General features: G+C 45.3%; 1 protein-coding gene across 1 annotated transcript in view; it reads left to right on the plus strand.

Annotated features, from left to right (window-relative positions):
* Nucleotides 1-1,752: 1,752 nt before the first annotated feature.
* The window catches only part of itpka (inositol-trisphosphate 3-kinase A), a 45,259-nt gene continuing 31,875 nt past the window's right edge, over nucleotides 1,753-15,136 (plus strand). Inside the window, exon 1 of the mRNA XM_084309375.1 lies at nucleotides 1,753-2,482. Coding sequence (XP_084165501.1) covers nucleotides 2,048-2,482 — 435 coding nt within the window. The 5' untranslated portion in view covers nucleotides 1,753-2,047. The remainder of the gene's footprint in view (nucleotides 2,483-15,136) is intronic.

Raw genomic sequence — 15,136 nt, forward strand, 5'->3', positions numbered from 1 at the left:
TCTTCTTCTTCTTAACAAGCACTTCTTCTGCCAGATTAATAAACTATTGCACGTGTAACGTTCAGATGAGCGCCACCGTCTGTATCGGCGAAGAACTGTCAAACTCAAGCGGCTGAACAAAAGTAAAGATTGTGCGGTGCCTATTTTTGGCAGGTCTGTGGGAAATGCAAATATTTCAAATGTAATATAAAAATATTATGGGAAAACTCCCACGGAAAAACCTGAATAGGACAAAGTGCAAAAAGAAGAAGCGTCGGAAAGGCAAACGGTTCTTCGGATGAAACGTCCAAGTTCAAAATCAGTTGAAAAAAGTCCCTGTGGTGGATGTTTCAAAACCAGTTCTGGTCTAGTCTGTGGGACCTCCGATCTTGGAACAGATATGACCGATTTTTTTGTACCGAAATAGTCGCCTATTTCGCACAATGGAAATATAATAAAAACTTAAGGCATTGAATGTATATATTAGGGTTATTTGGTATCTCTCCCTTTTATATATCTTCCCCCTCCCTATCTCTCTCTCACACACACACACACACACACGCACGCACACACACACGCACACACACACACACACACACTCACACAAACAAACAAACAAGAAACCTTCAAGCCAAACCTTCAACCTATGCCACATCAATGTGGAACGCCCTGCCTAAAGCTGTAAAGGAATGTGAATCACTACCCACTTTCAAAAACACTCTCAAAAAACACCTATGTGAGACTGCAATTCGAAACTGGCCCCTACAAATGTCCTAACCTATAGTTGTACAGTAAATGACCAAGTAAGGCTTTGTCAGTATTCCAATGTACAGTGTAAAATGTGTGTGTGTCCCCTACCCAACCCCCCCCCCCACCTCCAATGTACAGCCCTCACCCAACCCACCCAACCCCACCCCACCCACCCAACCTCCTCCAATGTACAGTTTCTACGCCAAATGTATATACACTCTTTTTCTGGACACTTTTGTATCACAAACAGTACTGTATTTGCAAATCTGATATGTCATAAATGTATAGATGTAGCAGTACTGTCTATCTGTATGTCATGTATGTCATATATGTTATGATGAATTGAAAATGGGGGACCCTGATGTAAACAAGACGAAAGTCTTTCTCTGGTCTGCATCCCCTTAACAATTGTATGTATTGAGCTGTACTGTACTGTACCCATTCTGCAATCTGTTAATAAACTTTTCAATCAATCAATCAATCAATCAATCAATCAATCAATCAATCAATTCAATCAATTCAATCAGCCACGCCACTGTTGAGTCGCAGATGTGAGTTGTTTATAGCCTATATTTCAGCATCCTCTGTAGTAGACAGTGTGGTTCTTCGGTTGATTGATTGATTGATTTATTGAAAACTTTATTAACAGATTGCAGAATGGGTAGGCCTACAATAGTACGGCTCAATTAAATACATACAATTGGGGATGCAGACCAGAGAAAGACTTTCGTCTTGTTTACATCAGGGTCCCCCATTTTCAATTCATCAAGCATAGAGGTTTTACTGTCAACTGTAACAAGCACTTCAGAAAATGCAACAGAGGACTGGTTTGAGCTGTGAGCAGTGAGCATGTTTATGCTGTGATGATAAGCTTAACAAGTGGCTGCCGTTGCGCACAGTGTACTGCGCAAAAGAGAGAGAAGTGAGAGGCGGCAGAAAGAGGAAGTCCCACCCGCCTCCCTCCCATGGAAACACACAGACTGCCAGTTGATTTCACTCAGTCAGGAAGCGAGAAAGACGAATTGTAACCCAGCGCGCACCAGTGGTGTACCGCGCGTTGACGCGACGCAAGGCGCGCTGCTGTGTGTTGGAGAGGGGTTCCCCATAAAGAACTACTGCCTGCCGGAGTGCCGGTCTGCCGGATTATTTGTATTATGTGTGGAAAAACTCACGAAACAATGGGCACATAGTTCGTAAGTAAATATTAAACTTCAAACCAGGCAATGTTTGAACTTCGAAGCGAAATGGCCATATTTGATAAAGCGCGGACCAATTGACGTTGGATTGCGTGCGTTCTCTTCTCCGTCACTTCAGCAGAATGCCAAAGGAGAACAGCAGGCGAAAGCTCTCCAAGGAGGCTGGACTTTCTTGCGCGGGGATCAACGAAGGTTCTCGTTTAGAGCGCAAAGCAAGCCGCAAGTCGTCGTCAGACATTTGCAATGAACTCACACAGAAGAAGGCAGAACCAGTTGCCCCCTCGTCCAACTCGACTGATGCGCAAGAAGCCGTGATGGAGACGCTCCGGGTACCGCAAGTGACCATCACCCCGGAGGGAGGCGGCTGCTCCCGGGAGATGAGGCAGGAGGACTGGGATGATGATGTGGTGAACGGTCCCCTGCGGAGGAAACTGTCCAACTCCTCCATCTCGTCTACAGGCTCTTCTTTAATAGAGTCGGAGGACGATCTCCTCAGTGACAATGAGACCAAGAGCAAAGGCATTATTACTTTGGAACATCTAGTGGAAACTGCTCAGGTGAGTGGGTCTTCACGACCATGTATACCAATCAATACATAGTAATAAAAACGTGAGATAAATATATAGGTCTATACCGAAATATAGGCCTAAATATTGTTCGATTGATTGATTGATTGATTGATTGAAAACTTTATTAACAGATTGCAGAATGGGTACAATACAGTTGGCTATTATGTGGACCTTCATTAGCCGTTTAATGGCACATCTTGGCCTTGATTTGACATGATTAGGGTATGAACTGTAGTCTAATCAATGTACTAATGCAAGATAGTGGTTTTTAATCCCCAGGTTTTCATGAAAACGATAACCAGTAAAGGATTATGCATGAACAGAGCGATCATCCCACCCCACTCTCCAGACACATTTGGTAACCGTGTAGAGATGGCCATAGCCTATATCCATTACTTGCGCCACAGATGGCTATTTGACCACTGACATTCAAATCACTTAGATGTATTTCAGAGTACTTGGAGAGCACTCTCTTTCCACTCAGACAACTCCCTCACAGATACAAAAAATATATACATTTAGGTGCACTTTTATTGCACAAATCCCATGTACGAGTATTAGCCTATACAGTCTATATTACAGTGGTCACCAACCTTTTTAAGCCCAAGATCACCTTTTTTTTTTTGGTGAAGGCAAGATCTACCTATTGAAGCGTTGAGAGAAAAAGACAGCCAAGATTGTACTTTAAACTAAATGACTTTTATTTGCCTGTATTCTAATTACATGCAATGCTTTGGTCCAACATTAAAACGTCAAAGTAGAACTATTATGTACTTTCTCAGTCAGTGCTAAGTGCAGTCAGTGCTAAGTGCAGCATCACTTTTCACATCAAAACAAAAGTAGAACTGTAATGTGTACTTTCTCAGTCAGTGCTAAGTGCAGTCATCTTATGCAGCATCACTTTTCACATCAAAACAAAAGTAGAACTGTAATGTGGACTTTCTCATATTATTAACATTGACAAACATATTTACAATTAGCATTTTATAAAGTAGAACTGTAATGTGTACTTTCTCAGTCAGTGCTAAGTGCAGTCAGTGCTAAGTGCAGCATCACTTTTCACATCAAAACAAAAGTAGAACTGTAATGTGGACTTTCTCAGTCAGTGCTAAGTGCAGCATCACTTTTCACATCAAAACAAAAGTAGAACTGTAATGTGGACTTTCTCAGTCAGTGCTAAGTGCAGCATCACTTTTCACATCAAAACAAAAGTAGAACTGTAATGTGGACTCAGGGTAAGATTAAAAAAAAAAAAATTTTTTTTTTTTTTTTTTTTTTTATTAATTAATTTTTAATTTTCATGGAAAGATCTACAGGGACAGTCTCAAAGATCGACCAGTCGATCAAGATCGACGGGTTGGTGACCACTGGTCTATTAGTATTAAGTGCTCACATCTAGCCCAATTGAAACCCATTAACATGGAATAATGCATTGTACGTGTCACAGTGCTTGGACGTTGAAACTGAAAAGACGGTGGTCTTCTATAACAGTGTTACTAGAGTAGTAGTAGTAACAGTGTCTTGTTCACACAAATTTCACACATTTCACACACATGATCTGGTGTGTAACTTGACTTGCACATTTTGGAAATTGCAGCTCTCTCTAGACGTATGCGTTGCTATTGTCTTGTTATTGAGATCATGTGAGATACAGTACTTCTTAAAGGTAATTTCCTCTTGCTCACTAGACAAGGTTGAAAGAGCGGCCTGCCGGAGAGAACAGATATATTTGGAGGAAATTAAATCGCCCCCCCCCCCCATTTAAACAACATTAACTCTCCTAATGTTTGATGGGGCATCAAAAGCCTCTCACATCAGCCCCGATGTTACCTCGATGCTCGGCAGACGAGAAGTGGCTCATACAATATGTAGACAGAGTGGGGCAAAGAAAGGCTTCTGTAACAGCTCTCACTGTTGTGTGTTGTTGTGGGCATCCTGTTTCTTATTATAAGTTAGCCACAATATCTGTCACAAAGCTACTGGAACGTTTACAGGCACGTGACGTGTTATACGTCCGCCAGAGATGAATAGAATAGAATAGAATTTCAGAGCAGACTTTTTTGCATTCCATTTTTGAGAAATCTGTGATGTAATGTAAATGTAAATGTAATCTAAGATGTGAATTTAAAAGGGTTTGGCCCTCCTCCAGCTCACAAATAAAAGGCTCTGAATAAGGCTTGGCCTTTGGTTCTGTAGAGGGTGGGAAGTATTTGACCTGAACATTCCTGTCCTATAAAGCTGTCATTGTGACAGAATAGTCTCGGTCTTAATGAACTGTATCTGCATTTCAATGTTTTTTGTGTGCTATGATTTTGTAACGGAACAAGCAGAATAGAACAGTAGCCCACAGAGGAGAACGGGACAGAACAGAACTGAGCAGAACAGATCAGGAAGGCGTAGAACAGAACAGCACAGAGTAAAGAGTACAAAGAACAGAACATAGCACATTAGCACAGGGTAATGGGTATAGAACAGAACAGATGTAACGTAAACGTTTTCACGTTGGCTGCACAGTGTGAGTCTCCTGCGGGGGTTCTGCCCTCTTCTTAGCCACACAATCTGTTTTTTATCATTAATGCAGCCATATTCGTTCAGTGGGGGTGTAAGTCTTTGTGCTCCTTCAGTTTCTCTCTGCCTTCTCCATAGAAGGCCTGTAGCTGTCACTTTCTTTTAAACACACTGAACACATAGCCTGGAGGTCTGTGTGTATGGGTGCCTGTGCGCACGTGTCACGTGTGTGTGTTTTCACGCACAATCATTTGTGTATGTGTCTGTGTGAGAGCGATATCTTGCATCCAGTGTGTGTGTGTGCACACCGTGAAATACTGTTCAGTGTTCAGTTATGACGCCATTGTGAGTCCACTCACAATAATGTGTGTGTGTGTGCACGTGCACTGTATAATCCTGTTCACTTCTGTGTTCATTTATTTTACCATTGTGGTTATTATACCAGCCCAGTCTCAGGGTCAATGTGAAGCTTCTTTTAGACCAAAGCTTCTTTTAGTATAGTTGTAATGGACATACAGTGGATTCATGAGCTCTGAAAATAGATGTTAAAATAGCTGTATTTTATGTCCACTCGGCCTACAGCACACACATGTACACACACACACACACACACACACACACACACACACACACACACACACACACACACACACACACACACACACACACACACACACACACACACACACACACACACACACACATAACTGACTGTGATCACGACTCTCACTGTGGTCAATTTGGCATTTAACTAATACCCATTCAGGAAGTTGAATGTTTTGTACTGTTTGAATGTTAGAACACACTGGGTGATGCACCCAAGAACATATTGCAACACAACATTTAGCTGAAGAAATGGTTGTTTTGCACTGCTACACTGTTACTGTTAAAGCACAGTACTTTTATTAATTAATTAATAGGGACGGAAGCTACACTGTTACTGTTAAAGCACAGTACTTTTATTAATTAATTAATAGGGACTGAAGCTACACTGTTACTGTTAAAGCACAGTACTTTAATGAATTAATAGCGACTGAAGCTACACTGTTACTGTTAAAGCACAGTACTTTTATTAATTCATTAATAGATTCAAGAGTTTTATTTGTCACATACATACCAGGGCATACAGTGAAATGCGGGTGGCCATGCCCGCTTTGATTGTGCAATAATACAAATAATAAAATAGACATAATAAACAGGTAATAAAATAGACATAAAATGGGCATGATAAAATAGACATGCTAAAGTCCGTAATAGGGACGGAACCTACACTGTTACTGTTGAAGCACAGTACTTTTATTAATTCATTAATAGGGACTGACGCTACACTGTTAAAGCACAGTACTTTTATTAATTCATTCATAGGGACTGAAGCTACACTGTTACTGTTAAAGCACAGTACTTGTATTCATTCATTAATAGGGACTGAAGATGTACTGTTACTGTTAAAGCACAGTACTTTTATTAATTCATTAATAAGGGATTAATAGGACTTATTTGCAGCTGTTAGCATTACATTAGCACTTGACAGATCCTATGCTAATCAACCTGCTGGAATCCATTAGTTGTCCGGCTGACTCATATCAACACTCTTGTTCTCCTCAGTCGGTGGAATTGTTATGTAATTGTAAATTTGTGAATGTTCAAGTGCTGCGGCTTCTGTTTGCAGCGTGGCTACTGGCAACCCTGGTTACTGGCTTCTGCATGGGTTATATTTCGTATGGCATCGCTCCCGCTCTGAGCCTTACGAGATACTCTATATCGCCTGTGATACCTAATGTATCTCCCACGAACAAAAACACATGCACCCCACCTGTATGGGGCCCCGCCCCTTATGGTGGCACCACCCATATAATCATGACTCTGGTCATGACACACCCTTCCTCTATTTTCGTCCCAGCGCACTGGATGCTTGCACCATGCGAGCTAGCGGAATGTAAAAGATTAAGGAAGATTAATAATGTTGGAAGCTTACCGGAGGTTGCTGGCCCCTGGCATCTTCGACGCATGTTTTCGGCGACACGACGGGCCTGTGATGTTCCTCGGTTGATGACTGCACATCGAGGTTCAGCTGTACAAGGCTGGCTGTCGGGCCAGCTTGTACTCAGGTAGGCCCTGTGTCTTCAGGCATGGGTATTAGTGTTAGTAATGCTGGTTTGTGTTGTTAACACAACCTTGTTGTGTGTTGGCGCCAGGGGCAAGATGGTTTGGTGAACGTTCTCTGCAGGGAACGGTTTCCAAGCTGTCTTGGGCGTGCTGCTAAAACATCTAAAGCTATGCTAACATGCTATCGCTACTGCCGCATGCTATCACTACTGCTAATTGCTATGCTGTTTTAATGTCTCCGCCGTGAGATGTTGTCACTCTCCCGCCTCTTGCCCGGTTCATCAATGAAGGTCAGTCGGTAGCTGTTGTGGGGTTTTGAGTTCTATTTACCTTTTTCGGGTAAATGGGTTGACAACGGGGTAGGTCGTGGCTAGGTTCTAGCCAGGTATTACCTTGTGTTCCGGCGGGGTTTGTTGAACGGTGTTCCCATCTGGGTTGGCGTCGGGTAGTGGGGCTATGGGTCCAGCCGACATGGTAAACATGTTGCGTGTCTGTGCACAGGCAATTGTTGTCTTGGGTTCCACATTGCCTGGCGTTAGGCTGCAGTAGTATAAGGGCAGGGCCGCTTGGGAGAAATGTGAGGCCCTGTGCGTTTTTGGACGCGAGGCCCCCCATCTCCTGGGGCGGCCCTGTGTAGGGGGCTATTGTTTCGTTTTGTCACTCTGCTATGAGAAGGTCTGTCTTGCTACAGCTTTCTCTCCTCTCAAACCATTCATACTGACGGTCAATCGGTATACTGGGGGAGTAGTGCGGGGGGGGCTTTGTTTACCTTTTTTTGGTAAATGGGCTAAACTAGGGCTGGTGTTCTGTTGTGAATATTTTGAATGAAGACGGGTCTGGTCCGTCTCCCCTTAAACTTTGTGTGTATGGGTTTGCTCATTCTACAGTTTTTGTGGTTTAGCTCTTTTTATTCATTTAACCTTTTCATGGTCCACACCACAGTGGAGGGTGCTGTTTGCAATCACCACTGGTGCTCCATGTTAACGTCAGTCCTTTGTTTTTGATATATTGAAACAATGCCCCGCCCGGCCGACACCATGGGTCGGCCTGGCGAGATGGTGTCTGGTGGAGGGGCCTTGAGGGCCGGCCGACGTCGACACATCGCGCACGGTGTTGGTAAACCACTCCGTCGAGGATGTTGACGTTATTAGCTTTGACCCAGCCGCAAGCTATAACCGCTCAGGGTTCCCCTCTCCGCAGGGGATTTTGGTCTTCTGCTGGAGCGCGGGCGGTATTGTCCTAGGCCCTACACCGCCTCACACCGCGCAGCCAGAAGAAGGGAGAGCACGGCCTCGTCAGCGGCGATGACGGGGCCCTCGACAGGCGGCCATGTTTCCCCCGCCAGTGGTGCCCTGGTTGGAGAATCGACAGGGTATCGCGAGGCCGACAGTCTTGGCGGCCGAGGGATCGGCCATTTTGGGTGATTTCGGTGTTGGTAAACCACTCCGTCGTCATTTTGCCGCGAGCAGCCCGCTCCCCGTTCAATCCTCTCTCTGGTATCCCCAGAGGCGGGGCTCTGAGCATTCTCCTTTGGCTGCGGGCCGCGAACCTTCATTGAAGCGTATGCGGCCCCATTCTTCGCTTCTCATGGAGACAGGGGCTGACACCCAGTTGATGGCTGAGCCTGGGTCTGTCCGTGAGAATGTTGTGCTGTCAAGCGGCTCCCACACCTTGAACTGTGTTGGTTGAGCCTGGTGTTACGTCTGTCAACTTAAGTGTTGTCAGCAGGGGGGCTCGAAACCTTTTGAGGCACACAGTGCGGGCTTCCCCGGCCTCGCCTTCGCCAGGCCAGGTATCATGTTGGTGCTCCCACTCCTGGAATATTGGCAAGTGGTCGCAGCTCACATGGTTTGGGGTGGTAGTGATATCACTGCAGGGCTACGGTGTGTAGGAACCCATGGGGGCCTTACACCTTGCATGTCCGGCTGCGGAACAACTCCTTCAGCATGTTCTGGAGGGGTGTTCAGTGGGGGGGCTTTTTTGATCGGAAGCCCCCCGTATCAGACAGGCCCTTTTTCTGTCGGGGTTCCCCCTTGGGTGCGATTGCCTCGTGGGTGGTGTCAGGGTCAGGTGTTCCGACACGGAACGCGCTCCTCGCACGATTCCAGGGTTGTCTTCGCACAGCGGGGGGGACCGGGCCAACTATCTACAGTTCCTGGCGGACCTGCGCCACGTGACGGCGGGTGCGTTGGGAGTGTCGTCACATATGACTACGGCAGTACCATATGTCGAGGTAGATGGAGAGAATGGTGAGGCGGGGACTTGTGTTTACACAACCCCACCCGTTTTCAGGTTTGGTACAGACCCTGTTGTCGGGGTCTCCAGCAGGGACAGCTCTGGTCGACGAGATCCAATCTCTGTGGACGAAGCAAGCCATCGTCGTGGCGTTCTCCTCCCGGTGTTCTCTGCCCGAGAAGTCGGGAGGGAGGGGTGTAAGACCCAGGCTGGACCTGTCCCATGGGAAGGTTCAGCATTTTTTGGATCGTCTCCTACCTGTTGAACACTGTCAGGTGGGGGTCTGGTTCTCCTCCATAGACCTGTAGGATGCGTATGCGCATCCCCGATCTTCCATCCTAGGGCTTACCTACGCTTCCTTTGCAGGGTTAGCGTATGAGTACCAGAGGCTGCCGTTCGGTTTTCTCTGGCTCCCCGCATCTTCACCAAGTGCGTGGAGGCCGCACTGGGGCCTCTGCGTCATCCGGGGTTACGGAGTGTTCTGCCCTGATGACGTTCTGGTCCTTCGCGGTCAAGGTGGATCGTCAGGTCTCGTACCAGGCAGGTCTCTACCAGCCTGGGGTTGCTGTAGACTGGATGTAGAGTATTCCTCTTCCCAGTCAACGGTTGGAGGGCTATGGGCATCCATCTCGGAGCGTGTTGTCAACACGCTCGGGAGGTTCCGTCCTAGGACGGTTACGGCGCTGTCTCACGTCGCGTTTTCACCGACGCCTCCCTCGCTGGTGATGCGTCGGGCCAACGCAGTAGGGGGCAGCTGGCAAACCATGCTGCCCGATCTGCGCTACGTTCAATGTGTTGGTGTTGAAAGCGGTCCTTCTGGTCCACAAATGGTGTTGATCAGGACGGACGATACGACGTCAGTGTCGTGTATCGACAGACAGGGAGGAGTACGCTCCCCCTGTCTGCACCAGGCGGCGGGCGGCTGGCTATGGGCGTCCTCCATCTGCGCGGCCTAAGGGCTCCCCACATCCCCGGCAGGGAGAATGTGGGTGCAGGTGTACTGTCGCGGGGCGGCCCTCATCCTGACGGGTGAGGATTGCGTCTGGACATGGCCAGGCGGGTCTGGGACCGATGCCGTGCCGCCAGGGATTCTTCCCCATACATCTGTTAGGTCAGTTGTTGGGACGGGTACGTTGAGGGGTGCAGGTTCTTGATCCTGATGGTGTTACCATCTGGAATGCGCATGCTCCCTCCACTGTCGCGCTTACGGCGTTAAGCCGGTGCAACGCTCCTTGGCTCCGACTTGGGATCTTCAATTGGTCCTCGGTCGGTTGTCCTTGGCCCCGTTTGAGCCGCTCGAGCGGGCGCCGTTGGGACAGCTGTCCTTCAGGACCGCGTTCCTTCTGGCTGTCACTTCCGCTAAACGCGTAGGTGAGCTCTGTGCTCTCTCGGTACGTCCAGAGTGCCTGTCTTTTCGGACCGATTGCGGTGTCACTCTGCGACCTAATCCTGCTTTCGTGCCTGAGAATATCCGGAGTTCCTTCCGCTCCCGGGATATTGTGGTTCAGGCGTTTCGTCCTCCTCCTCACACTGGTGAGTTAGATGCGGGCCTTCACCTGTCATGTCCAGTCCGTGCTTGGGGATTTACCTCAGCCGTACTCAGGATTTCAGGGTTACCGACCAGCTTTTTGTCTGTTACGGTGGGGCTCGTGCTGGTAAGGCACTGTCGGAGCAGCGCCTGTCCCATTGGTTGTGCGAGGGTGTTACCCTCTGCTACACGCTGGCTGGGCAGGATCCCCCTGGGGGCGTCAGGGCGCACTCCACTCGTGGGGTGGCTGCCTCTGCCGCTCTCCTGGGTGGGGCCTCGGTGGAGGACATCTGTGCTGCAGCTTCATGGTCCTCCCCGGGCTCCTTTGTAAGGTTTTACCTCATGGACATGACCGGGGGTTCTGTCTCCCAGGCGGTTCTGGGGTCTGTGGCCTTTCCTGCTTCCCGTCCTTTGGTCGGGTAGCGGGAGTGTATGGGTATGGGCCGCAGTGTGTTGAGTCACACGTGGTTCCGCCTGTACGGTGTGTTCAAGGGGTTCTGGCTCCCTCTTGTTCGCATTCAGGTGGAGTTGACTGCGCCCCCCCTTCGTTAGGAAGGATGGGGTGACAGGGCTCCCCGCACCCCTTGATGTGGGCTTACGGGTCCTCAGGGGGTACATCTGTCGGGTCTCGCACCCGCTCTTCCCCATTATCTCGTAAGGCTCAGAGCGGGAGCGATGCCATACGAAATATAACGATAGGTTATGTAGATAACCTAGTTATATTAGTATAGGCTAAGCTCCCGCTCTGCGCGCCCTGAGTTCCCTCTTGAGGGATCTTTTCCTGGGACGGGTTTTTGGCGAGGAAGGGTGTGTCATGACCAGAGTCATGATTATATGGGTGGTGCCACCATAAGGGGCGGGGCCCCATACAGGTGGGGTGCATGTGTTTTTGTTCGTGGGAGATACATTAGGTATCACAGGCGATATAGAGTATCTCGTAAGGCTCAGAGCGGGAGCTTAGCCTATACTAATATAACTAGGTTATCTACATAACCTATCGTTTTGTTCTGCATGTCAGTCTATCAAAAACAATAGATCTCCGATTCTCCGGTGTTACCAGGTGAGGCGCGTGTCCGAGAGATTATAAACCATGATGTGAATAGAGATTGAAATCAAACACTGTTTTGAGAAAGAAATGTATTAAACATCTAATGCTACCATAGAAGTGCTTTATACAATACATGGTGGCAGTAGCCAGTTTAGGAAGATACTGTAATACTAGTCTTAATTAACATTACAGGGTTACAGTCTGTTATTTCAGGTTGGAGAGGCATTAGACGGGACATGGCTTGAGGGCGTGGACAACAATGTGCCTTTTCAAAGTCAGATGGGCCTGTGATAGATTATTTTAAACTGCATATAATATTGTCAGCAAGAAAATGCATTTTAGACTTGGTGCTATCTATCGTTCTAAAACTGTTTTATTTTTAATGTTAAGAAAAAAAAAGAGTAACACGGTTATTAACACATTGGTTGCCAACGATGAATGACGAATTATCGCTTGGTTGCCACCACTCTAATCAATGAGAGGACGAGCACAATTGCGAACGCTTAAACTATATCTTAAATTATGGCTATGGGTCTAATACACCCGTCGCTTATCAATGACTTGCTTGCAGTCAACATGTACGAAACGGATAGTTTTTTCATCAGTACATTTCCGTTTTATACCGTTTTGAATACGAGTATAGTTTTGGAAATTTCTAGAAAGAAAAAAAGATTCTGCAGTTATAGCCATTTACTGGAATACACACAACACGTTGTCATTTTCCGGCTGATTTATGAATCGTTTTCAAACAAACGCTAGATTATCGATAGTATATGTGTACTTATGCACGCTAGAGAAGCGGGCTGAAAAATCGATTATCTATGCCGTGCCTGGCGCTAACGTTACGCACACACTGTACACACACAGGAGACACGTTGTGAACGCGGTCAGAGCCATTCCCAATGATAACGTGAGGCTGGATGGATGAAAAATGAATGGATATCGCTAATAAAAGAAATAACAATTAAATAACGAGATTTCTCGTCATTGGCACACAACGCATGGCGGCCAACAACAATATTTCTCGTCGTTGGCAACCAATGTGTTAATGCCTCTTTTGGACGATGCTGATGTCGTCTATCAAATCACAACACAAATACAACTTTTGCCTCTGATGTACTCTTCCAATGCCTTCAATTCATCTTAGTGTATTTATTTCAATTACCCCTGTTATCTAACGCAGTTGTTCCATATCAATATCAAACAACACACTCTCATAAATTGGTAATGGTATTTATTTTTAGGGCTCCTTCCAATAGGAATAATTTATCAAATGATTTAATTAAAACTACTTTCTTTCACCCATCTTAAACCTAGCTGCTCATGCTTTGAATTAATCAATTTATTTATCATTATTACTTTTTTATTATCATCATTATTACTAGATTTATCTCAAATCACTCTGTATTTAGCCCTCACCAATCTGGTTTTAGAGCAAAACCTAGCACAATCTCAGCCATTACTTACGTTGTGAATGATAGTTGAGAATATTTAAAATTATTTTTTTATTTGACAAACATATAACAAAATTGACAGATCAACATGTGTATTTGCCTTGTCAGGGATAGAAAGAAAAGTCGAGGACTTATTTCCATAGTTTGTTTCAAGTTCAAGTGGCACGTTGGCGTCTGTTTGAAGTGCATTGAGCATTCTTAGTGAATAGTCTAAAGTGCATTAGTAGTAGTATTCATGTTTCAATAAAAAAATGCATTAAGAGCATCATTCATGGTTCATTGGTGCATTAAAAGCAATAATTATTTTCAACAATAAAGTGCATATAGACAATACTCATGGTTCAACAGAGGTTCAGCACATAATACAGTCGCACCAATATTACAGTGGCAGGTTACTAAACAGCTGCTCCCTTATCCTGGATTTGAACACTGCAGCACTCTCGGTTTCCTTGATATTGAGTGGTAGTTTGTTCCACTCCACCATTATCTAAATGACAATTCACCTGTCTTCCTGTTGCGCTTACAGGGGACTACATTTCTCAGGCGTCCTCTTGTTGTTTCTTCTAGACAAAAAAAAACATTATGCTGCCCTATTTGTAGATCTGTCAAAAGCATTTTATATAGTTGACCATTATTTTCTTTTACATAGATTACATGGCATTGGTTTTGATGCAATGCTTGTAGTTGGTTTCAGAGCTATTTGTTCGTGAGTTTTTGGTGTATGAAACGTTTCAAGTTTCAAGTTTTGTTTTATTTGTCACATATAAGGTATATGTACATTACAGTGAAATGCTTGGTTCTGTATGAACCCCCTCATATTGCGCTTCATACAGTAAAAAAGAGTAAAAAGAATAAAGACCAAACACTATAAATTATAGACTACAATATACAAAACTAAAGTACAAAATGCAACAAATGCAATAATAATGAGGTAGAGATGTTATTGAAGATATAATGTTTGTAATGTTTGGAGCCACTTGTGCTGGAGCCACTTGATCCAGAACGGCACCTCCGGTCAGAGAGCAGACACAGAGACACCAGTCCTTTGTATTTTAATGTTGTTCAAAATGATTGAGTGATTCAGTGAGAATGGTATCTCAAGAGTGAGTGATTGAGTCAGAATGGTATCTCAAGAGTGGTTTTCTGCAACACAATAGCAGAACATACAATGATTAGCAGAGGTACAATGGCATCCAGAACACACACACAACTGAAATATGCCATAGAATATTAGCACCAGCAATAGCATTAGCATAGCACCAGCATTAGCTCAGTCAGCAGCATGGACCAAACACAGCAAACCAAGTCATAGTATTATATTATCATAACATTAGCTCCATTAGCAGCATGGATCAAACATAGCAAACCAAGTCATAGTCATATATATAAGAAAGAAAGGAAAGTCTAGTGCTGGCTGAGCATATTGTTTGTTTGCACTAAGTTAATACTTTGACAAATGTAGCCTATATTTTTCAGTCAGTTCGGTCTTTGTGTGCCAAACATTATTTAAGGCTGTAAACACTGTAAGTAACACTGTAAACCTTTTTTAATTTAATTTTTTTAATAAATTAAGCATGTTTAGATTTTTTAGTGTTAAATATTATTTTAATAAAAATTAACGTATATCGAACCGAACCGAAAACCGTGACCCCAAAACCGTGAACCGTCCCACCCCTAGTCGCTACTCTTTAACACTTTGATCGCCATGGTTAAATTCATAATTTACTAGGGATGCCCCGATCACGTTTTTTGCCACCGATACC

This window comes from Notolepis coatsorum (assembly GCF_963971535.1).
Source record: "Notolepis coatsorum genome assembly, chromosome: 3".
NCBI lineage: Eukaryota > Metazoa > Chordata > Actinopteri > Aulopiformes > Paralepididae > Notolepis > Notolepis coatsorum.